The 23,791-nt window shown below is 36.9% G+C and overlaps 1 protein-coding gene across 1 annotated transcript; it reads left to right on the top strand.

Annotated features, from left to right (window-relative positions):
- The first annotated feature begins 493 nt into the window (after positions 1–493).
- On the top strand, positions 494–23,791 carry LOC101741346 (exostosin-2). Its single transcript, XM_038019456.2, has 7 exons — positions 494–1,169; positions 1,816–2,575; positions 2,967–3,150; positions 6,221–6,380; positions 11,225–11,345; positions 14,617–14,775; positions 16,645–23,791. The coding sequence occupies exons 1-7, from the start codon at positions 640–642 to the stop codon at positions 16,864–16,866; spliced, it is 2,136 nt and encodes a 711-aa protein (XP_037875384.1). The 5' UTR covers positions 494–639; the 3' UTR covers positions 16,867–23,791.

Below are 23,791 nucleotides of genomic sequence, written 5' to 3'. Positions count from 1 at the left end.
TAATGTCTGGGCGTGCATCATTTTTTTTTTATTCTTTATTAAAGCCACACACCTATTAGGTTAAGTCAGCTGGCGTGCATCATATAAACAATACAAAATTGCATCCTATGATAAGCATTAAACTTTTTTGCTCTAGTAGAGTATACCCAAATCACATTCTACTTAACGTTAAGTGATTACCGGAGCCTATAAAGGTTACAACTAGCAGTCCATTTCGGCTATGACAAAGATTTAACTGTATTATTTAACAGCTGGTCCTTTAAACAAGAACGCATGACTCAATGATTCATGACGAACATAGCTAAGATGAAAGAAAGGAACTTTCGCAGCACACAAAGTACTTTACCACCACTAAATTAAGTTATCGCAAATAAATACGTCTTGAAAAATACTTCAGGCCATTGCTAGAAACAGCAGTGTGAACAGCGTTCTAAAATTTGCTAAAATTTTGACATTTCGATTTGGAATTTGATTGCTGTCAAATTTCATTGTCAGTCGTGCGTCAATTTTCTTTCGTTTAAGTTAGTTAGGTGCAGCTGGGATAAGTGTTTTATCATTTTTGAATGAGAATTAAGTGAATTATCAATAATGGGTACCGCAAACGAATTGCCAGGATCAATATAACGTTTCAGATCACAAATGGCTGCTGACTTGCTGTTGAAAGCGAGCAAGCATTCTAAGTATTTACCGTATAGAAATTTTTTGTATCATAGATTTTTTGTGGGACTGCTCTTGTTTATAGTGATATCTTTAGTGTTAACAGTGGTGTTCAATGCGTTTAGTGGTCCTTTGCCGCGGACTAGTGTTTACGAGTCTATTGATTTGAATAAAAGAAGCAAAGTGGTATTATCACGCAATGCTCCGTTTTCGCAGATTCGATCTGCGAATTGTACATATTGGGATTGCTTTGATGTCTACAAATGCGGGAGAGGAGGTCATGATAAGATAACCATATACATTTATCCGTTAAAAGATTATCAGACTGAGCATGGGAATTCAATATCGCAATTTTCTAGAGAATTTTACTTGATATTAGATACAATAAAACACAGCAAGTACTATACGACAAACCCAGAGGAAGCGTGTTTGCTGGTCCCTAGCATAGACACATTAAATCAAGCAAGTTTCTCTAAGAGTGAAGTGTCACAAGCTTTGCAATCTCTATCTCAGTGAGTATACCATATGACAAGATTATGGATAATTATTGAGTACCAGCTGACCCGGCAGACTTCGTAGTGCCTCAATCGTTAAATAAAAAACCTAAACTTTTGTATAAAATAAACTTAAAACAAAAGGAAAAACAAAATTGTTATTTTTCTTAAATTCCGAGCTTTTTCATATTTATCTACCTTTTAAACCTTCTCTGAACTTCCACAAATAATTCAAGACCAAAATTCGCCAAATCGGTCCAGCCGTTCTCGAGTTGTAGCGAGACTAACGAACAGCAATTCATTTTTATATATGTAGATAAGTTGATGGTATGTTTTGTTGTATAAATATTTTCATCAAATGTTATGTTGACCAATAAGTCTTTATTTGTTTAAGTATTTTGTTGATATTTATTGTTGACAGAGAGTAATTTAAGTTAAATCTGCAGAGATAGGTAGCACCAGCCTGCCTATTCCTGCCGTGAAACTGCCATTTTTTAACTTACACAGCTAATATGCCACTATACAAATGAGAGTAAATCCTCTTATCTCACAGTGGTGGAATTCTGATCATTTATATCGGTTACCACTTAATACTAGTGTGTACATTAAAAACATACTTTCATAACTTTTTATTATTATTAAAAAATGATTAATTCTGTAACAGTTGGAATAATGGTGAAAACCACCTACTGTTCAACATGCTGCCTGGATCACCGCCTAATTACAATCCAGTCATCGACCTCAATACTTCAAAAGCAATTATAGCAGGTGCTGGATTTAATACATGGACTTTCCGCTATGGCTTTGACATTTCTGTACCAGTGTATAGCCAAATTGCTAAAAATATTGATAATACACAACCAAAAAAGAAAAACTATCTGATAATATCAGCGCAACTTAACATCCCCGAGAATTATCTTGAAGATTTACAGAGTACTGCATCGTCGTCTAATGATTTACTATTACTCGACGAATGTAAAACTGGGGATGTACTTGATTACACTAAAAGATGTGAATACACCACAGGCCGTGAGTTTAATTACCCAGATATATTGAAAGAGGGCTTGTTTTGTTTGGTTGTAAGAAGTGCAAGACTTACTCATTCATTATTAATGGATGTTATTGCCTCACAGTGCATACCAGTGGTTATATCGGATTCTGTTGTTATGCCCTTCAATTCTCATTTAGACTGGCATAGAATAGCAATGTTCATACCAGAAGATAACATAAAGAATTTGTTAAAGATCATCAGTTCAGTCAGTAATGAGAGACGTGGTGAATTGTTTTGGCAATTGCGTTGGGTTTATGATAAATATTTTGCGAGTATAGAGAAGATAACATTAGCAACATTAGAAATAATTAACGAGAAAGTGTTCCCGTTGGCAGCTAGGACATATGAAGAATGGAACATGCCAGAACATTTGGTAAAGTACATTATATTTTTACTATTATTAAAAGTTTGATTGCACAAGGTAACTTTAAAGTAGCTTTTTGAAAAATATTATTTTCTTAGATTAACTTAGCAGAAGAAAAACAACGTATTTTTTTGTGTATTTTTTACTGGCTTACTTCGCCCTCACGATAACCGACAGTCTATATGTTGTGATGGACGATGTGTATCGAGTTCCATTAAATCTCAATGGCAGTCAGCCTCAACTAGAGCTATTAAAAAGCTATAAAATGAAATAGTTAAATATATGTATATGTAAATTTTATTATTTTCATGACCCATTCTGCTAAAAATGCACTAGAATTTAAGAACTAACATATTAAAATTATATGGAAAGCCAAGATAATGATTTGTTAACTTCACAGTATGGTCCATCGAATCCACTATTCCTACCAGTGACAGCGCCGAAAGCACCAGGCTTTACTGCGGTCATATTAACGTACGACCGGGTCGAAAGTCTGTTTACGCTGGTCAAGAAACTAGTCCGCACCCCGAGCTTAGCCAAGATCCTTGTCATATGGAACAACCAAAAAAAAGCGCCTCCACCATGTGAGTATCTTTCAAACCGATATTCATTGATAATTTACTAATCTAATCTTTAATAGACATCACAATCAGTGCCTAAAATCAGGATATTATTTAAAAAGTGGTAGCACTGTTAGCATACCTAATAAAATTAGTAAGTATGGTGTTAAGACAAGATGGTGATAAGATAAAAACCCGGGCAAGTGTGTCAGACATAACAAAGTGAAACCTCTGTAGTCATGCTAAATGTTCACAGCTGAGAATAAAAATTTCGGATATTGCCATATATTATTTTCATAGTGCATGTAATTTTTTTTAATAATTTTAAACAAAAATTTCGTTATCGTGTTGTATAAGTATCGTGTTATTAGAGAATTTTTGGGAATTTTTCTTTTCATGTTAGAGTGGAACCGTACTGTCCCACCTGGTGTTAAGTGGTTACTGAAGCCCATAAACATATACGATGTAACCCACCTTGAGATATAAGTTCTAAGGTCTCAAATATAGTTACAACGGCTGCCCCACCCTTCAAACGGAAACGCATTATTGCTTCACGGCAGAAATAAGCGGGGTGGTGGTACCTATCCGCGCGGACTCACATGAGGACCTACCACCAGTTAAAAATAGGAGGGCTATGTGTATTTTTTTGTAGTTAGGTTAGAAAAAGTGAATGTAAATAAAAACAATGTATCAATGCAGACCTGCAAATAAAAATCACACCGTACTAAATTACAACACGGCGGAATGCATACGACATGTATTTTGCGGGATAACTTTCAACCTTATAATTAGTGGTATAACGCACAAATCACTAGAAAACAAACAGATAAACAACAGTTTTCGATCCAATGGATAATAAAAACAACAGAAAATAGATTTTCATGTGTTTAGCAATAAGATTGAATTTCGACTACACCGTGTTTTACATTTCCACACTGTGTTTAATTAACAGATGCCTTGGAATGTAAATACGGAGTGAGTCAAACCGTTGTTTTTAGTGGAAACTGCAAGGAACTGCAACTATGCTTATGCAACTATGCTTATACATTTTGTCGTTATATTAGAAATTATAAATTTCAATAAGATTTAATTTATAAAATTCATATGCTGTACTGTATCCTTAAACTGCACTGCTTAATGTATTGATGAGAGGAGTCGTTTTTTCCATTACTCACGCCTGGCTTTTTTTATTCCCTACCTATTCGCTGGTAGCCTGAGAGGCTATTGCAGCCACGCGCGGACGGGTAGGGGAGCTCACGGGCTCAATCTGAGCGAATTTGCTAACACTAGCCCTAGTAAGAGCAGTTTCCTACCTATTGTAGTAACCTCGAAGAGTTGGTTATTCTAAATTCACCGAGCTATTAGGTGAGCTCACGGGGCTCAAACCGGGGTGTTGCTAAGGCTGGCCCTAGCAAGAGCAGTGCTTCGCAGAATCTACCACCGGATCGGAAACGCGACCCACTGCGAAGATCCGGCGAGAACTGAGTGGGCCGTGTCTATGGGTTAATTTACTCGACGAGTCTTTCGTCGCAAGTGACGGGTTTGGCGAGGACGGTGACTGGTTCTTGAGGTACCTAAAAGCGCCGTTAATGGATCGGGAGGATCAGTAATGACGTGCTTAGGACAATAAAAGCAGTGCTTCACAGAATCTACCACCGGATCGGAAACGCGACTCACTGAGAAGATCCGGCGTGAATCTCAGTGGGCTGTGTCTATGGGTTAATTTACTCGTCGCGCCCTTCGTCGCAAGCGACGGGTTCGGCCAGGACGGTGACCGGTGCTTGTGGTACCTAAAAGCACCGTTAATGGATCGGGAGGATCCGTAATGATGTGTTTAGGGCAATATCTGTAGAAGAACCGATAACCGTTGGGGTAGACGAGACGAAAGGCTGAGCGAGGGTCGGGTCGCGCAGCGTGCCTTGGGAAAGACCTATGTCCAACACTAAAATAGGCTGTTGATAATAATGATGATCAAATCTCTACACTAATAATATCAACCGAGTATCCATTTGAATCTCTAACCCCTCCCCCCTCCATCCCCCGGCATCAGAGCGATCCTACTTAATAAGTCTAAAAGAGTTTTCTCAAAAACTACACTGTTCGATGTAATACGACCGAAACAAACCACGGTAAAGAATATACACGGCGCGCTTACATAAGACTGCACTTGAGCGGTATCAACAGACGTGCAACAACCTGTTTCCTCGGAAGGCGGGTTCAGTCCTCGCGACCGTAACATTTACCTCATTAGCATTTAAAATTGACATAGAATATCTTGTATTTATTTATTGCATAGATGGGTGGATTAGCTCACAGCCCACCTGGTGTTAAGTGGTTACCGGAGCCCACAGACATCTACAACGTAAATGCGCCACCCACCTTGAGATATGAGTTCTAAGATATTGATTGATGTCCACGGTGAAGAATAACATCGTGTAATAAAAATCAAACCCGCAAAATTACAATTTGCGTAATTACTGGTGGTAGGATCTCTTGTGAGTCCGCACGGGTAGGTACCACCACCCTGCCTATTTCTACCGTGAAGCAGTAATACGTTTCGGTTTGAAGGGTGAGGCAGCCGTTGTACTGTAAAAACTGAGACCTTAAAACTTATATCTCAAGGTGGGTGGCGGCAATTATGTTAATATCTATGGGCTCCGGTAATCACTTAACACCAGGTGGACTGTGAGCTCGTAGATGGGTATCTATGCAATAATAATAAAAAACTACGAATTTCATTAGAAAAATTGATACCCGCCTGCGGGATTCGAACACCGGCACAGTTTTGTCGTTCAATACTGATGTCTTATCTTTTTTCCTTACCTATGCTGATAGTCTTAAGAGGCTATTTCCGCTTCTCCTTGACGTGTAGGTGAGCTCACGAGGCTCTAACCGGGAGTGTTGCTAACACTGGCCCTAGTAAGAGCAGTGCTTCGCAGAATCTATCACCGGATCGGAAACGCGACCCACTGAGAAGATTCGGCGAGAAACCCAGTGGGCTTGTCTTATACCGCAGGCCTTGACGCCTTCTAAAATTATCAACAGTAAAGCATATTCTAATAAATATTTAACGCTCTATTAAATTTTGTTTTAGCCGCCCAGTGGCCGGTCATCAATAAACCGTTAAAAGTGATACGGACGAAAGAAAACAAATTGTCGAACAGATTCTTTCCATACGACGAGATCGAAACGGAATGTCAGTTGACTATCGACGATGACATTGTCATGTTGACGCCCGACGAACTGGAGTTCGGGTGAGTACTTTTAGGAATTCTTTATTTTGGGACTTATGTGAATTAGCCACACGGATTAAAGTAGATAACCCGTTCCACGGGCGCTTATTGATATTAAGACATTGGATTATTGTTTGTAAACAAGCTTAAGAAACTAAAAATACTTGAGAATACAATATGCGAAGGAAGTTTTCGCTCCACACCATTTGTTTATAATACTTGTTATATTTTTTTCTTTGTATTTGTAAAAATATTTAATGACCTTCAAAGAGCATGATTGCTAGCAAATAGCAAAGAAATAATATGTTTGAGTTCAAAAACAAAAAAAGAACACGCTGTACTAGGAATTAATCGTTCCTTTTTTTCTGATAGTACTCAAATCAAATCAAATCAAATCAAAAAAAAATTTATTCAACATAAATGAAAGTACATACTTATTGAACGTCAAAAGAACTACCTAGATATAATTTTTTTATATATCTTATAGAAATGTGTTCCGCTTATATAAGTAATTTTTAAGAATTATTGTTATGTACATATCGACGCTTGAAAGACAAACGTGACTAAGCGTCAATGCGTGAACTTTACAGTAGACTAATTTAAGGCTGAAATACCTGAAAATTTTCCTATTTTAACGAATCTAGCTGTAGGATTGAAATGATTTTAATAGACCTAGAAAAATATATTTTTTGCGCATCGAATATGGTTATTACCTATCATTTATGTACAAAGCAGTTATTGTCGCTTAGTCACGTTTGCCTTTCAAGCGTCGATATGTAGGCTAATCTTGAAAATGTCGTTAGCGCGATTCAGGCATCAGGCATCACTGGTGGTAGGATCTCTTGTGAGTCCGCAATCACTGGTGGTAGGATCTCCTGTGAGTCCGCACGGGTAGGAACCACCACCCCGCCTATTTCCGCCGTGAAGCAGTAATGCGTTTCGGTTCGAAGGGTGGGGTAGCCGTTGTAACTATACTGAGACCTTAGAACTTATATCTCGAGGTGGGTGGCGCATTTACGTTGTAGATGTCTATGGGCTCCAGTAACCACTTAACACCAGGTGGGCTGTGAGCTCGTCCTTCCATCTAAGCAATAAAAAAAAGGCATCTGTCAAATATCTCAAGTTGTACGATGGCTACCGTCACAATATGAAGTGAGTTTAACTTCATTTCAACTGTAGTTTCATATCGACGGGAGAAAACAGAAATGTCGTAACTTGCATTTTGGACTAAATAACTTTTTTTCAGAACATGTTCACAACATATTCTTGTGCGTATAAATAAAATAAAGCTTCGTATGGTTTGAGTTACATTTTCCTACGATAAAAATTTTCATTTTTTTTTTTTCAACTTGCTATCTCTATAAATATAATATGAGTTGTGAATTTTTTTAATAGTTTTATGGTTCTGCCGTAAATTTACGTTTTTCTAGTTACGACAATTCCACTTTCTTCCGTCGATATAGTCTATATTTATCGCCGCCGTCATGCTAGCGTGACAATATTAACGTAGTGAAACATAAATATTATGGCTGAACACCTTGTCGCAGTATCGCATTGATATGTATAAAACGAAAGCGAATCAGAAATACGTTTGTGAGTCACGCGATCTGCCCGTCAAACTGTCACCGTTTAAACATTTACTATTGAATATAATATGTATATAGTGTTCGTAATTATTATAGGCGAAACGGTAGGTAAGTGATTGTCATTGTCAACACGATATATCTCAAAATTATCACTTCAATAAAGCGGCACGACACGAGAACCTCTCATCGTGGCCGCCGGTAACTACATTCCCGATCCTGCGGACAGAATGGAAAGCAGTCGACGTCGCCCCAAACACGTCATTTCGGATCCTCCCGATCCACTAACGGTGCTTTTAGGTACCTCAAGCACCAGTCATCGTTCTCATCGAACCCGTCGCTTGCGACAAAGGGGTCGACGAGTAAATTAACCCACAGACAGCCCACTAAGTTTCTCGCCGGATCTTCTCAGTGGGTCGCGTTTCCGAACCGGTGGTAGATTCTGCGAAGCACGGCTCTTGCTAGGGTTCATGTTAGCAACGTCGTCAGGTTTGAGCCCTGTGAGCTCACCTACTAGTTAAGGTTACGCTGAAATAGCCTCCCAAGCCTCTCAGCTTAGGTAGGAAAAAAAAATCAAAATTGGGCGATCGAAAACTTATTTTAAGACGCTTGTATTAGCTTATGTATTTAAGTTTGTATATAACGAAATCTTTGAACGTCATTATCAACAACTTCAAGACGTCTGATTAATTTGAATATTTTTATGACATCAAGGACTGATGACGATAAATACTGTTACGCACTGGGGTTCGGGATAAATAAAACTACCACCGAAGTACAAATAAAAACTCTGTTTAACACTTACAAAACACTTTATAATTCTTAATTCACTTCTTCCGCTTCGCTTCAGGTGTTCCGTTCGCTGTTTCGTTTCGAGTAGATTCGATTACTAACTGCTTTCGTGTCATCTCTGCAACGCTTTTATAGTCGTTACAACATCTCTACAATTATCGAGAACATTCCTGACATTTCGAGTAGTTTCGATATGTTTCCGTTTTTTGTTAATAGATGGCGTTGCACTTTTCGAGCGTTCTCGATTTCACTAGTTCTTTTAATGTTCGTTTCTGCTGTTCGACAACACATGGCGTTACTCTTACCGGCGTAATAATACAGTCATTTTATAACTTCGCCCTTATATCCTCACCAGTATTAATAGGGTAAATAAAAAATGAATGTTAGTTAGATTTTTTATTTAAGCGTGTTTTTTTTTTGTTTTTTTAACAATATAATATTATCTCTACTGTTTTTCGATACGCAATGTAACAGTTGTGAATTTGCCGATGCGCGAAGTCAACAACCTTGGGTAACGCGATTTTATCTTAGGTTACGGGTTAATAGTTTATGCTCTATCTGTATTTATGTTAGAGTGTACGGTTTTCCATTACGGCTTTGAAAATAGCTACCGTCATTATATCTGTGACTTCGTATGCTGAATGTGCCCGGACTGTAATAATTTTAGCCTAATCCATTCCACTCGAATTTATAATCACCAAAATAGATGATATCGATAGCAAAGTAAATGTTTTAAGATTTAAAACTTCCTTATTAAGCTAAGTCAAACTCAAACTGTATGTACTGGTCAAAATTGGCTCGCTTTGGTGGCAAATCGCTACCAAGCATCGCGGGAGCTCCATCACCCGCTAGGCCTAACGTAGGGCCTCTGTTCCAACTCCATTCAAATTTGAGTTAACTTTTACGCGATCGTGAAGTTAAAAACTCGCACTAAGCACACTTCAAAAGAGGCTTGTGGAGGGTACTTAACGGTAGGCTGCGGCCTGGCTCCGCCTTTGGCATTGCCGAAGTCCATGGGCGACGGTAACCACTCACCCATCAGGTGGGCCGTATGCTCGTCTGCTTGCAAGGGCAATAAGAAAAAAAAAACTGTAGATTTCCTCGAAATCGGTCCAGCGTTTTGGAGTTTGCAGAGAACATTCGACTTTAACTTGTATAGACCAGCGGTAGTGGAAACTAATTCGAACAAAAAAAAACGCTAGTGCAATATTTAGTACGAAATCACGAAAAAAAATCAAAAGTTTTTGTTTTCCCCATAATTCGGCGAATTTGTTCTAAATTACTACGGGCTTTTTGTTGTGGTAATGTATCGATTCGCGCGCCGTTGACCTTAACGTGTCATTATCGAACGACCTTAAATAATTATCGTGAGTTTTAACGCGAATTATTGCTATTTGTCGTCACATGAACATTAAAGTTTGTATTTTTTTAACGAAACTAAAGTTTTTTAGTTTTAGTATATTTATACTTGAAATACGTTAAAATTGAGACGTTCTATTCTCCGTACAAATGGGCATGGTAAGCATACTCGTCGAACTCGGCAAAGAGTTCGACGTGCAACCTAACCCATGCGTCACCATGTTCTATCTCAGTATAGTTACAACGGCTGTCCCACCCTTCAAACTGAAACGCATTCACGGCAGAAATAGGCAGGGTGGTGGTACCTACCCGCGCGGACTCACAAGAGGTCCTACCGTCAGTGATCACGCAAATTATAATTTTGTGGGTTTGATTTTTATTACATGATATTACTCCTTCACCGTGGAAGTCAATCGTGAACATTTGTTAAGTACGTATTTCATTAGAAAAACTGGTACCCACCTGGGATTCGAACACCGGTACATCGCTTCAACACGAATGCACCGGCCGTCTTATCCTTTAGGCCACGACGACTTCAAACATCAAATGTGACGTGCTCGTTTCCTCACCAACGCTAATAAAATAAAGATCATAAGTTTGTTTCTAAACTCAATAGGGTACCGGGAAACTATTTATTTAATTTAATTCAGTGCGTGTGACGTCATTTGGGGTCAAATTAAATGACCAGTTAAGACGAGATAAATGTATTATATGAGTTATTATCTGGTACGCTATGACATTAGAAATACCGTCTTAAATCAAATGAATGCTTTCGATCATAGGGAGCAGGATGCAGGATGTAAGTCCCCCCGGATAAGTACTGTCATCCTGCTTATACCTGTTACTAAGTGCTCTTATTTTCCGGCTTGAAGGATAGGAGAGCCCTTATTGAGACTTAGACCTCATATTTCAAGGCGAGTGATAACTTTCACGTTATGATATAGTTTTGGTAACTCTTCTAAAAACGGCCTTACAATAATTATTATGTTTTAAAGTTGTTGGTTTTCAAGTAATTAAATGAGTATCGGCTTTGGTGGGTAGGGGTCCGGTAACTGCTTAATAAGTATTGGGTCTTGAGCTGCTTTATTTCTTGATGCCCCCAAAAAAATGTTCGACCCCCTCTGGTTTCAGTTTCGACGTATGGCGTGAGTTTCCGGACCGGATCGTCGGGTTCCCTTCGAGGCTCCATCTCTGGGATAACGCGACAAATTCGTGGCGTTACCACAGCGAATGGACTAATCAGATTTCTATGGTGAGTACATTAAAATTCATTTTTGTTTGTAACCTTTTTTTTTGTGTGATACTTTTTTTCCATAAGTAGTCGAAATGGCTGAATGGCCAAAAAAGGACCGTGTCTGAGCAAAACAGTACCAATAACTTACCATTTCGTATGCGAGATGTAAAAGCGGTTTAAGTAAACTTTTACTTGTTCGTCTGTCAGTGTGTTTTCCATCGCCAATCTCTCATATGATGAGAAACTTTGGTGAGATTTTCAGATAGAGTTTTTTTTTTGCGTTCTATATGCGTTTGCGGGATAAATATTGACAATGTTTTCTTATTGATCCTTATTAGCGGACAAACTCACAGCTCATTCGGTGATAAATCGATAGTCAAAGTCGATACATATCGTAAAGTGACCTGTTTCCTTAGCTGCTCGTAGGTTTAGTTCATATAAAGACTCGTAATTCGGGAAAATCGAAATAGATACGAGCTATAAAAATAACATCATCGTGATACTCTGACGTCAGAGGGCCTGCCCTTCGAGAGTAAATAAAACCGAACTATTTATAAAGTTATTGTTTTGTTTCTAACACGTTTGGTCTTGTGCGTTCAAGAGTTTAATGTAATATATATTTATTCGGTTTCCGAAAGTCGTAGATATAATTGAAGCTACTTTTATTACCCTGTAAAACAATGTATTGAATTAGACGGTAGTCGGAAAAAATATTCAAATATCGACACCTTAGGCGTTGGTCACCAACATAAAGTATTTGATTCGTCTGTAATAATAATGGTTACGTTCTTTGGACACCTGGCTCTCATCCAGGTTCGATTCTCCGCGTCGGAACCACAAATGTTGCGTTTTCCAGCCGGTGGAGTGTAGGCAGGGATATCGCAACATGTGAAAATGTTGCGTTGTGATAATTGAGCGTGGACTGTATTTATTGTTTTAAGATATTTATTTTACCTTTATATGGCAAATGAAATACTTAATACATATAAGAGAAATATATAATTGATGTGTTGCTCTTGGCGGCTAGATTTGAAAGATAAAACGTGTCATGGCGGACGTCGCTCGCTGACCTTTTGACGCTCAGTAACTTAACATATGATGACGAACCAACCGGCCCTCAATTCGTTGGCTCATTGGCGTAACAATCAATCAATCTATATGTTTATACTTTAAACGAACGACAAGATTAAACTGACCAATGATTGTGAGATGTGCGTACAATCTGGACACGTTCTAAAGAAGAGGCTAATTAAGATTTGACCTTTAGTTCGGTACAATTGGCTCAATTTGAATGAATGTTTGTGTCAAGACCGCTTTTTGTTTGGTGTGTCACTTTTGTTTATACCAAACGACTTATCGCCGTCGTGTTGGCAGAGCGCGACGCAACCGAGCTCAAATAGATACAGGACAAGTTCTTCTGTCTCTTGACTGAGTGGTCGTGACCGTCATGTAGTGTTTGAGGTTCGCGATGTCCCGCCATTCGTGCTCGAAGTCTCCCTACTGAACTCATTTAGAGGACCTCTCTGTATCAACGTGCCAGTATATGATACGCACGGCTAAGTTTGGGCTGGTCGGGACTCGATAAGCCATGGCTAACATTCAATTGGTATTAATTCGTTTAGGAAATTACTAATAGATCAGCACCTATTAATATACCTAATAATGAATGAGGCACATAAGCCTGATTGGTTGTGCCGCTGGTAACCATTCACCGACAAGCGGGCCGAATGCGATGGCCTTTAAAAAATTCGCATTCGCATCGTATGGTATCAAGTTCGTATTTTGTATAGGATACGCCTATGATAAAGGATTCTTCGGCCCAAATCAAAATACTTCGGGTTTTTCAATACGTCAAAGTTAAAATCTTTAGCTTAGCTGGTGGGGGTAGTTTTACGTAAGAACCCACTTTCGGTAATGTCTGGATACAGCGGTGTAGTTATTGGTGATTCAGCTCCGATTGTCTAGCGATCCTAAGTTGATTACGAATTGTTTGAAACTTTCACGGCTGTCTTCATTACACACACTGTTGTTTAACGGGTTGTTACCACGATTTAAAATTTATTTAGTCCCAAATATTCCCCGACAGAATACCGTTTAAAGAACCCGTTATTTTGAATAATCGATTTTGTAATCTTCGTTTATTATTTTAACTACATAGTTACGTATTTGTTTACAATACTTTAAGATAATAAATGATTATAACGACGCCAAAGAACACGAACAGTGTAAATCACAAGCGAAACGAGCACGCTGAGTTTATCGTCTAATTTATTCGCAAATTGGCTCTAAGCTTAAGAGTGAATTCTGAGATTGAAATCTCTTAAATCTAACGACCCAATCACTGATTGTCTCTCTAATCTCATTTAAAAGGTTCGCCGTTTGATCGTTTCGTAGCGTTTGGTGACGGCTCTGTAATAGTGGTTCACTTCAGCGAAGCCCTGCCCTTCCTTGGGCTAGTTAGCAAACCCTATTAGCAAATTCGCCTGGCTGATCACCGGAGCTCGCCTACAAGTTAGGTAAACTTAGTGTAGCTCCTTATGGTTACTAGGATAGGACGGCAAAAAAAGCAATAGTGTTAAAACGCATATCGAGTCAACGACCCGACGAATGTTTTATCTTAGATGACATCTTTACGCTATCGACGACTTAGTAGATTAGATTAGGAGGTCTTTAACTTAGTGTTTGATGCCTCTGCAATTACGTTTGGACTGTAAACGTTATACATGAAATAAATAAATATAATAAATATTTACTAACAATCACGCCACGTTAACTGGTCCCGTGATAAGTTCGAAAAGAACTTGTGTTACAGGCACCAGATAACGGAAATAAATGTAAGATTTTTATTATACACATACATATATTTAATATACATCCATAACCCTGGAAAAGACATTTATATTTATCATACAAATATCTTCCCTTGGCGGGATTCGAACCCGCGACCCCCTTGTTTAGTGACCATGTCACTTACCACTACACCAGACGGCCGTTAAAATATCTGGTAGGTCTTTAGATAAATGAGAGGTGAAGTCAATGTCTCGATTAGATTGTAATGAAAGCATGTTTCCGGTAGAAGGGCTGTATAGATTACAAAGTTACATCGCAACCTATTTTTAGAGATAAGTCATGGTGTAAATAGGCGAAGAAATGGTGATTACTGCTCATAGCATGTTATGGGATTACTCAACGCGTGAGCTCCTCTGACGGGCAAAGCTGGCTTGGGCCACAATTAAGTGCCTTTACGAAAGGCGATCAGGAAGAATGATTTTGCGAAATACTTTTCCAGGTTTTAACCGGAGCCGCGTTCCATCACAAGATCTGGTCCTGGTACTACACGTATAAGATGCCGTCCGAGATCAGAACGTGGGTGGACGACAACTTCAATTGCGAAGACATAGCCATGAACTTCCTCGTCGCTAACGTGACCAGAAAACCTCCAATCAAGGTGAGATTTTTTGGAATCTACCAAGAGTTTTTTATTCGTGACGGTTTGATGCTTTTTTTTTATACGAAACAAATGAAATGTGGTTTTGTTTGTTAAAAGTTGATTGGCAATTGACCGTGTCAATACCGAGTCAAATGTTAGGTAGATAGTTTGTGGAATTATTGGTGGAAAGGACTAACTTTAGCTCCTGAGCATTGGCAATGTTAACAGAATTTTTTGACATACATATGACATACATGCTTCACTCGTGAAGTTATAATTATAATAGACTAGCGACCCGCCCTTGCTTCGCTTCGGAAACTGTAATTTATTATACATTTCTCAACTATTTAATAGATGTTATTATACATATAAACCTTCCTCCTCAATCACTCTATGTATTAAAAAAAAACCGCATCAAAATCCGTTGCGTACTTTTAAAGATTTAAGCATACATAGGGACAGACAGATATAGGGACAGAGAAAGCGACTTTGTTTTATGCTATGTAGTGATATTAATATACGATTGTGATGTCTTCGATTGATCACTTCACTAGTCCAAGTAATAATAAAGTCTAAATAAGATCCTTTTAGATAAAATGTAGTTGCGAAGGTGTCGAATGATTTATGGGTGGTTGGACGTCTTATAAGCCCGCACCGGTAGGTACCACAGCCCTGCCTGTTTCTGCCGTGAAGCAGTAATGCGTTTCGGTTTAAAGGGCGGGGCAGCCGTTGTAACTATACTGAGACCTTATAACTCATATCTCAAAGTGGGTGGCAGGATTTACGTTGTCGATGTCCCAAGCTCCTCACTCGTTCACCTATCTAAGCAATAAAAAAATCTATCTAAGCAATAAAAAAAAAAGCTTGTTTTTGGAACAAATTTCCTTATGGGACGACGCGGAGGGGTATCCTAACTGGGAAAAAACGTCCGTAACGTAAGATTTTTATTAGTAATGCACACAGTGTACGACTACTTAACTTTGTAATAACGTACAGAAAATAACATATTTGAAGTGAAACTTCCTTATCGGCGTTGGAAAAAAATTTACCGTCACATTTTTCGGTTACGCGTCACATTTTTCCGTTACGCGCCATCTGTTTTGTATTCATGTCTATGATAATAAAATCCTTTTGTTTAAACTTTATCTAATTTAACTTTTTTGTATTCATGTCTATGATAATAAAATCCTTTTGTTTAAACTTTATCTAATTTAACTTTATTTAACCAATTTCTAGAAAGTTGCATGTAGATCATTTTTCGAAAAATAAGGCCATAAATAAGTTTCACTTCTTACGTGTGTACACTAGTACACGCACACATTTTTTTTTTATCATTCATTGACTCAGAGCGTTCGTTTGCGCAATACACTAACTATTATGCAAACAACCGTGAATGAAGTGTACCACAATAAGTTCGCACGTTACTGAATGACCGTGGGTTGTTGCGAAACCTCCAGTTTTATTTTCTTTATACCACGAATAGAACTTAAAATTAGTATTTTTATTATAAGGAATTTCGTTCCTATCCGGTGTCACACGACACCACACATTTTTTTTTTGAAGTGAAACTTCCTTATCGGCGTTGGAAAAAAATTTACCGTCACATTTTTCGGTTACGCGTCACATTTTTCCGTTACGCGCCATCTGTTTTGTATTCATGTCTATGATAATAAAATCCTTTTGTTTAAACTTTATCTAATTTAACTTTTTTGTATTCATGTCTATGATAATAAAATCCTTTTGTTTAAACTTTATCTAATTTAACTTTATTTAACCAATTTCTAGAAAGTTGCATGTAGATCATTTTTCGAAAAATAAGGCCATAAATAAGTTTCACTTCTTACGTGTGTACACTAGTACACGCACACATTTTTTTGTTCAATCCAGGTTACACCCCGTAAGAAGTTCAAGTGTCCGGAGTGCACCAACACGGAGATGCTGTCAGCGGACGCGCAGCACATGGCGCAGCGCTCGGCCTGCGTGGGGCGCTTCGCCTCCGCCTACGGGCACATGGCGCTCCGCCCCGTGGAGTTCCGCGCCGACCCGCTGCAGTACCGGGAGGCGGGGGCCGGCGTGCCGCACGCCTACCCCGACATCGGCGCCCTCTAGCGCGGTACGTGGGACCACTCCTAGCTCTGTATTAGGCCCGGTGTTTCAGCTAAACTCTAGGAATCACTAGTATTTATAGTCAAGATCATAAATGAGAATGATGTGTCCCGCTGCTTGAGGGAGGGAAGAGCGACTGAGATATGCCCCAGCTCAGAATGAGAAACTATTGGGTTTCAATTAAAACGGACGGAAAATAATAATTGTCTATAGTCATTGTCAATGTCAAGATCTTCACTATAAATGGGGATGATGAGTCCCGCTGTTTAAGGGGGGGAAGAGCGGCTGAGTTATGTTCCTGCTCCTAATGAGAATCCACCGGGTTTCAATTAAAACGAACGGAAAAATAATAATTGTCTATTAGGAGAAGATCTACTTAGTTAGATAATGTTTGTGGAATTTTCTAGAAATCGCCACGAAAAAGACTTCGATCAGCCAGTAGTACTGGGACATTGACAGGTTTGATATTGACGAGTGTCCATTTTGTTTGTGACACTAAACTGTTGTTTTGACGAGATGACATTTCGATTTATTTATCTATTATGTGACAGTGAAATGTCATTCTAATGTCACTCGCATGTGTGTGGATGTGGTCATTAACTGATGCGTACGTTTTGTTGTAATTGAAAAAATGTTTGACCGAAACGTTTTAACAATAAGTAGTTAATATTTTTTTACGATTAAAATCAAACGAAGATGGTCACTTTTTAAATATAATAATTGACGATGATTATTAAAGGGTTAATTGTGGTCGGAATTTGAAGCACTTTTATAAAACAAACATAATAATGAAATAGTGCCTGTTGGCCTTGGACATTACTTCAAATGCGCTTTTGATTTTAAAGTTGTTCGAGAATAACTATTTTCATCTACTGAAGTTACGTACAGTAATAGCTCTTTATTCGCGCTTCCTTCGCATTTTCACGGATAAAAAAATGCGACCCAATTCTTCATTCGCGGCTAAAGATTGCTTTATTCGCGAATCTAATCGGTATATCAAATTCAAATTCAAAATCATTTATTTCAGCTTAGATGTCAGTATAACACACTTGTTGAATGTCAAAATATAAATAACAGTGTTAACTCTACCACCGGTTCCAAAAAAAGCCACAGTCCTGAGAAGAACCGGCGAAACAAACTCAGCGGGTTTTTGTTTTTTCACAAATATTTACTTTTTTTTTTTTTTTAAATAAGTAAAAATATTTACAATAAACGAAAAAACAAGTCAAAAATACAATAAAAAAAAATATATATATATATGAAAAAGCCAGGAGCTAACGCCTCATTCCGGCTCATATCGGTACATACATATTGATAAAAAGGATTCCAATATGTACGTATCCAACCAAATGTCCTTTGTAAACGCGTCGTCAAATGAATTAATATAGAAAAGAAAATAGACCTTATCACAACTATGCCTAAAGTATGCTGTTAAATTTTGTCGTCGCTGTATTGGTTCCTTTGACGGAAGCGTCTTTCGCCGCGATTGACGTTTTTGATAATGTAAATAAACAGAAAAAAATCAACCTTATTGCTCAGTTCATAAAGTATATTTTTAAATAATGAATTTAAAAGACAATTAAAATTACCATTTCAAATTAACGGTTTCTGTATACGCGGCATATTTACGGAACATACACCCCGCGAATAAAGAGATTTTACATTTGCCAACTATGTACCTGCATTGTTGCCAGGGCGGGTAAACGTAAAATGAAACGATTAATTTATATAATTTTTGTAAGAGAGCTTCAAATACCGCCCAACGATTGGTGTGGACAATAAAACGGAGAGAAGGCTGTATGAGATATTGAAATGGGAATTCGTCCCTATTACCAGGGTATGTAGGGTTAAATTCGATTGTTTCAGAATAAAGCATTACTGTAGAATCTATAGTCGTGTATCTAGATTCATAGATCGTCTTTTGGTACACATTAACGCATCTATATAATATTGGCAATCAATTAATTTTGTATTACGAAATCAATTTATATAAATATGGTTAAATTATAGTAAGTGAATGAATAAATAATTAGATATTACATTCATAATGTATGTTAAAAAATGGATTAATTACATATATTTAAAATGGAAAACGTTCATTAATTTAAAATTTATTGATTCACTAACAGAAATGGAATTTTATTTATTTAGAATTTTAAAAAAAACTAAGTCTTGAAATATACCTTCTACCCAAACAAAAGAGTGCCATAATGAAATTATTACTTTGCTTATCAATATGATAGTGTTTCGTTATTTATTTTTAAATATAAGTGTAAATATAAGTACATAATATATTATTTATTTAGAATAAACAAGATGATCGACTTGATTTTTGATTCATGCACGAATTTGACATGAAACAATAAAATTGGGGAAATCATAGTCAATTTTTTTTTACAGAACTGGTAGTAGTGTAATTGGCAACTTTTCATAGCGGAATGAATTCAATAATTGATTTGCGCTGTAATCTTTAATAGGAAAATTTAAATAAGCGGTTAAAAGGAAACTAACTCGTTTGACAATTGAAATCACAATCACAATTGTCAAATGAGTTAGTTTCCTTGTATTGACAGTTGTACTGACAATTGTGTTTGTGATTTCAATTGTCATTTTATTTGGATATATCTATACTTAATATTATTAAAGAGGAAAGATTTGTTTGTTTGTTTGTTTCGAATAGGCTCCGAAACTACTGGACCGATTTGAAAAATTCTTTTTCCATTAATTTTTTTTTTTATTTTATTTTTTTAGTTTCATGTGTGTTTTAATGTTTCCGAAGCGAAGCGAGGGCGGGTCGCTAGTACTATTATAAAAACGAAGCTCGAATTTTTTTTTGTTTGTTTGTAAAATGCTTTGATATTAGCCACGTAGTAGTGATATTGATACTCTGAAAGCATTAGTGAAGTTCAGTTTGCCTATAAACGCTGAAGACATTAGCGTGCATTGTGTTTCGTCACAGCGGTTGTCATTACGGATCCTCCCGATCCATTAACAGTGCTTTTAGGTACCACAAGCATCGGTCACTGCCCTCGCTGAACCCGTCTTGCGACGAAGGGCTCGACGAGTGAATTAACCCACAAACACAGCCCACTGAGTTTCTAGCTGGATCTTTTCAGTGGGTCGCGTTTCCGATCCGGTGGTAGATTCTGCGAAGCACTGCTCTTACTAGGGCCAATGTTAGCAACACTCCCAGCTTGAGCCCCGTGAGCTCACCTACACGTTAAGGTGAAGCTGAAATAGCTTCTCAAGGCTATTAGCATAGGTAGGAAAAAAAAGTCACAGCGAGACTGAATAAGAACAAATTTCGGATGAATAAATAATTATTACTAATTATAACTTACATTCTGTAAATGAGATTGGTTTTCTTGAATAATTAATTCATTTTATTGTACATTGTACACGGTCTATTTACTTTTGACAATTGGCAGCCAAAACGAAATTGCTAGAATAAAAAATAAAAACTGTGCTGAAAAAATTATGTTATAAACAAAGGCACTGACGAAAGTCAAGCACGACATATCGGTGCTTTTGCGAGGACTATAGACAAAAAATAAATAAAGTGTCCTAGAATTTAAGTGTAGTTTGAATTTTTTTCAAGGCATATGGGGTGGGTGTCCATGATTTCAAATTTACAATAGATCCAAATATTTAATGCCGCGATGTATTTGTAGATTTTTTTGGTAAGAACGAAGGTAGTACGAGTGTAGTTTAGATAAATGTTTGTTTTTGTAAAATATTATGTAATTTTGTATTGTATATAGATGTGTATAAATGAATTGGATGTAAGCCCGCACGGGTCGATACCTCCGTCCGTCGCTTGTCACTGCTGTGTCGTGATGCGTTCCGGTTTGACTATAGCTGTTATTGCTATGTGTGGAAGTGCAGATATTAGTTTTCTACTGAACACGTGCTGCTGTCCGTGGACCAGCACGGCAATTCTTATATATAAATATGTGTTTTAATTAGGCGCTAATTTTTGCCCAATGATCGATGTTCGACAATAACCACCGAAAACTCGACATTTAGATTAATCTTATTTATTATTAATTTAAACATAGATTTACCATTTTTACATAGATTACCATGTAAAAAAAAACATTTTTTTCTTAGTACAACAAAATTTCGTGAATATGTTCTGAAAAAAAATAACAATATTCATTTTGTAATATGTACGTGCGTTTGTCACTAAACGGCTGGATCGAATTCAATGATTTTTTTTTGAGTCTTCGTAAGTCTCTGGATTGTCAAGATACTGAACAATTACACTCGGTAGGTGGCGCTAAGATTGAATTTCAGAATTATTTTGACACTAATTTCGACGTACCAAAAACTAGATTAATGCGTGCTCTAGAAATAGAACTAAAATCGCATACAAATTTGTGACAAACAATTTTCATATAAAGTTTATTTATAAGTTATATTAAGTAACATCTACCAAAGAGTTATTCGGACTAGTCTCTGTAACGTGGATAGGTATTTGTTTTTGGCGATTGATTTTTTTTGTTGTTGTTCTTACGACAAATAGTGTTACCAAATTAAAAAAAGAAAAACATCTCCGCGTAAATCTTTTGTTTTATTGATTTATTATCGAATTAGGGATTAAATGTGTCGGTGACTTACTGTGAAAATTTTTCGTTTAATAAAAATACTAAGAATGCAAGATATGTTATGTAAAAGAAAAAAAGTTTTTTTTATATATATTTTTATTATGAAAGAAGCCTAGTATTTGTCACATTTGTTTTTTGAAGAATCGTAAATATTTTACTAAGTATCAGCAATTTCACTAGTATTTCGATTAACTTAGGTACAAATTTATATTGTTTTTATTAAATTTAGGATTTAATACATTTTATAAATAGTTTTTTTTTTGATACACGGAGTATTAATGAGCAGCTAGCTATGTAATAAGTCGATCGATGGCTTTAGTCTTTGTAGTGTTGTCTTTAATGTGATTTGGAAATATATCAAAATTATGTAAATACATACGTATTAGTGTATTTGTAAATATAGTTGTATCGATTCCTTGTAATATCGATTGTAGTTTTATGTTTTATTCCATTACGATAAGGTTATTAGTTGTATGTTTTGTTTGTAAGTTTGTATAAAAACACGAGATATGATCAGTTTGCTGTTGTCCACGTTGAGGCTGTAAACGCGAACCTTCGTGACTTCAACTGAATGAACTGAATATTTAAAAATGTAATTGCTTCCGTTTCGTCAAAATTTTTACCAAGATATCGCTTTAAACCAATTGAATATGCAATTTCGAAAAGGCCACATCTCTGAAAATATAAAATATTCAGGAAATGAAAAATACTGATTTTATTTTCTAAAGCAGTGTAAAATTTAAAATACATATTAACTTTTGAGATATATTTTTGTGTTAATTAGCAATTGAAAATTACTGGAATTATTATAAAATGGGTAAGCCTCAAAACTACATGTATATGAAAAAACGTATTTGACAAAATATACGACATGTGCCCTTTCCGAAATTGCATATTCAATTAGTCTAAGGAGTTTGAAGTCGTCCTGGCCTAAAGGATAAGACGTCTGGTATCGCAGCGATGCGACTGTGCCGATGTTCGAATCCCGCAGGCGGCTACAAAATTTTTCTAATGAAATACGTTTTTGACAAATGCTCACGAATGAATTCTACGATGAAGGAATAACATCGCGTAATAAACGTCAAAGGAAGAATATATTATGTTAGCTAATTACTGGTGGCAGGACGACGTTTTGGTTTGAAGGATAAGTTAGCCGTTTTATAGTACAATTGGGACTCATGAGACTCAACCTCATGTCTCAAGGCGAATGATGACGTTTGTGCAGCGATGTCTATGGACTCCGGTAAACAGTTAACGTCATATGAGCCCTAAGCCAGTTCATTTTCAGATGCAATAAATAAACAAAACATAAATAATTATTAAACCGATAATTTTGAAAGCCAATTCTCATTTTTATCTTTAATGGGGATGATTTTGAATTTTGATTATCTTCTGTGTTGTTTATATAGATTTTTTTTTATTTTTTTTTATTGCTTAGAGGTTTGGACGAGCTCACAGCCCACCTGATGTTACGTGGTTACTGGCGCCCATGGACATCTACAATGTAAATGCGCCACCCACCTTGAGATATAAGTTCTAAAATCTCAGTATAGTTACAACGGCTGTCCCACCCTTCAAACCGAAACGCATTACTGCTTCACGGCAGAAATAGGCTAGGTGGTGGTACCTACCCGCGCGGACTCGCAACAGGTCCTACCACCAGTAATTACGCAAATAATAATTTTGCGGGTTTCACTTTAATTACACGATGTTATTCCTTCACCGATGTAGGGTTGTCTGTAACCACTCGTTCATAACTACCGGATTTGTTTTGTATTGATATAGGTACATACATATTCACACAGCAGTGCTTGGACATCCTTTAAGCTTATAAAATTAAGTTTTCAATCTATTAAATGAATGTTAGATACACTTTTTAAAGCATTGTTGAAATATCAGAAGGTTGAAACCCAAAAAGTGTTTTTTTTTTGCGTTAGTCACAAAACTTACAGTTTTAGGCAATTATTGTTAATTTATAGTATTTTTAGTGTTCTAGCAACACTATCTGGCAGTTGTGTTAATAAAAAGAAAAGGCTAATATATTTTGTTTTATAATTACGATTAAAATATTATCAGTCATCCTCACGTTTTTTTTAATGTAAATTATGTGAAATGAATTTTTTTGTTTGTAGATACGTAGATCTGTGTTAGACTTAGTGAAGTATGTATGTGTACTTATAAGAAAAATTGTCTAAGCGATTTTTTTACAATTGAGAACGTGTTGTATGTGCTTAGAGTCGATTTTTACGTGTACATCCGATCAATTTGTTGTAAATAGAACACTTATACATACAATAAAAGAAGACATATCAATTTATAAA

The sequence above is a fragment of the Bombyx mori genome, chromosome 23 (assembly GCF_030269925.1).
Source record: "Bombyx mori chromosome 23, ASM3026992v2".
Classification (NCBI taxonomy): Eukaryota; Metazoa; Arthropoda; class Insecta; order Lepidoptera; family Bombycidae; genus Bombyx; species Bombyx mori.
The sequence above is the reverse complement of the archived record's forward strand: the minus strand, read 5'-3'. Positions and strand labels throughout refer to the sequence as shown.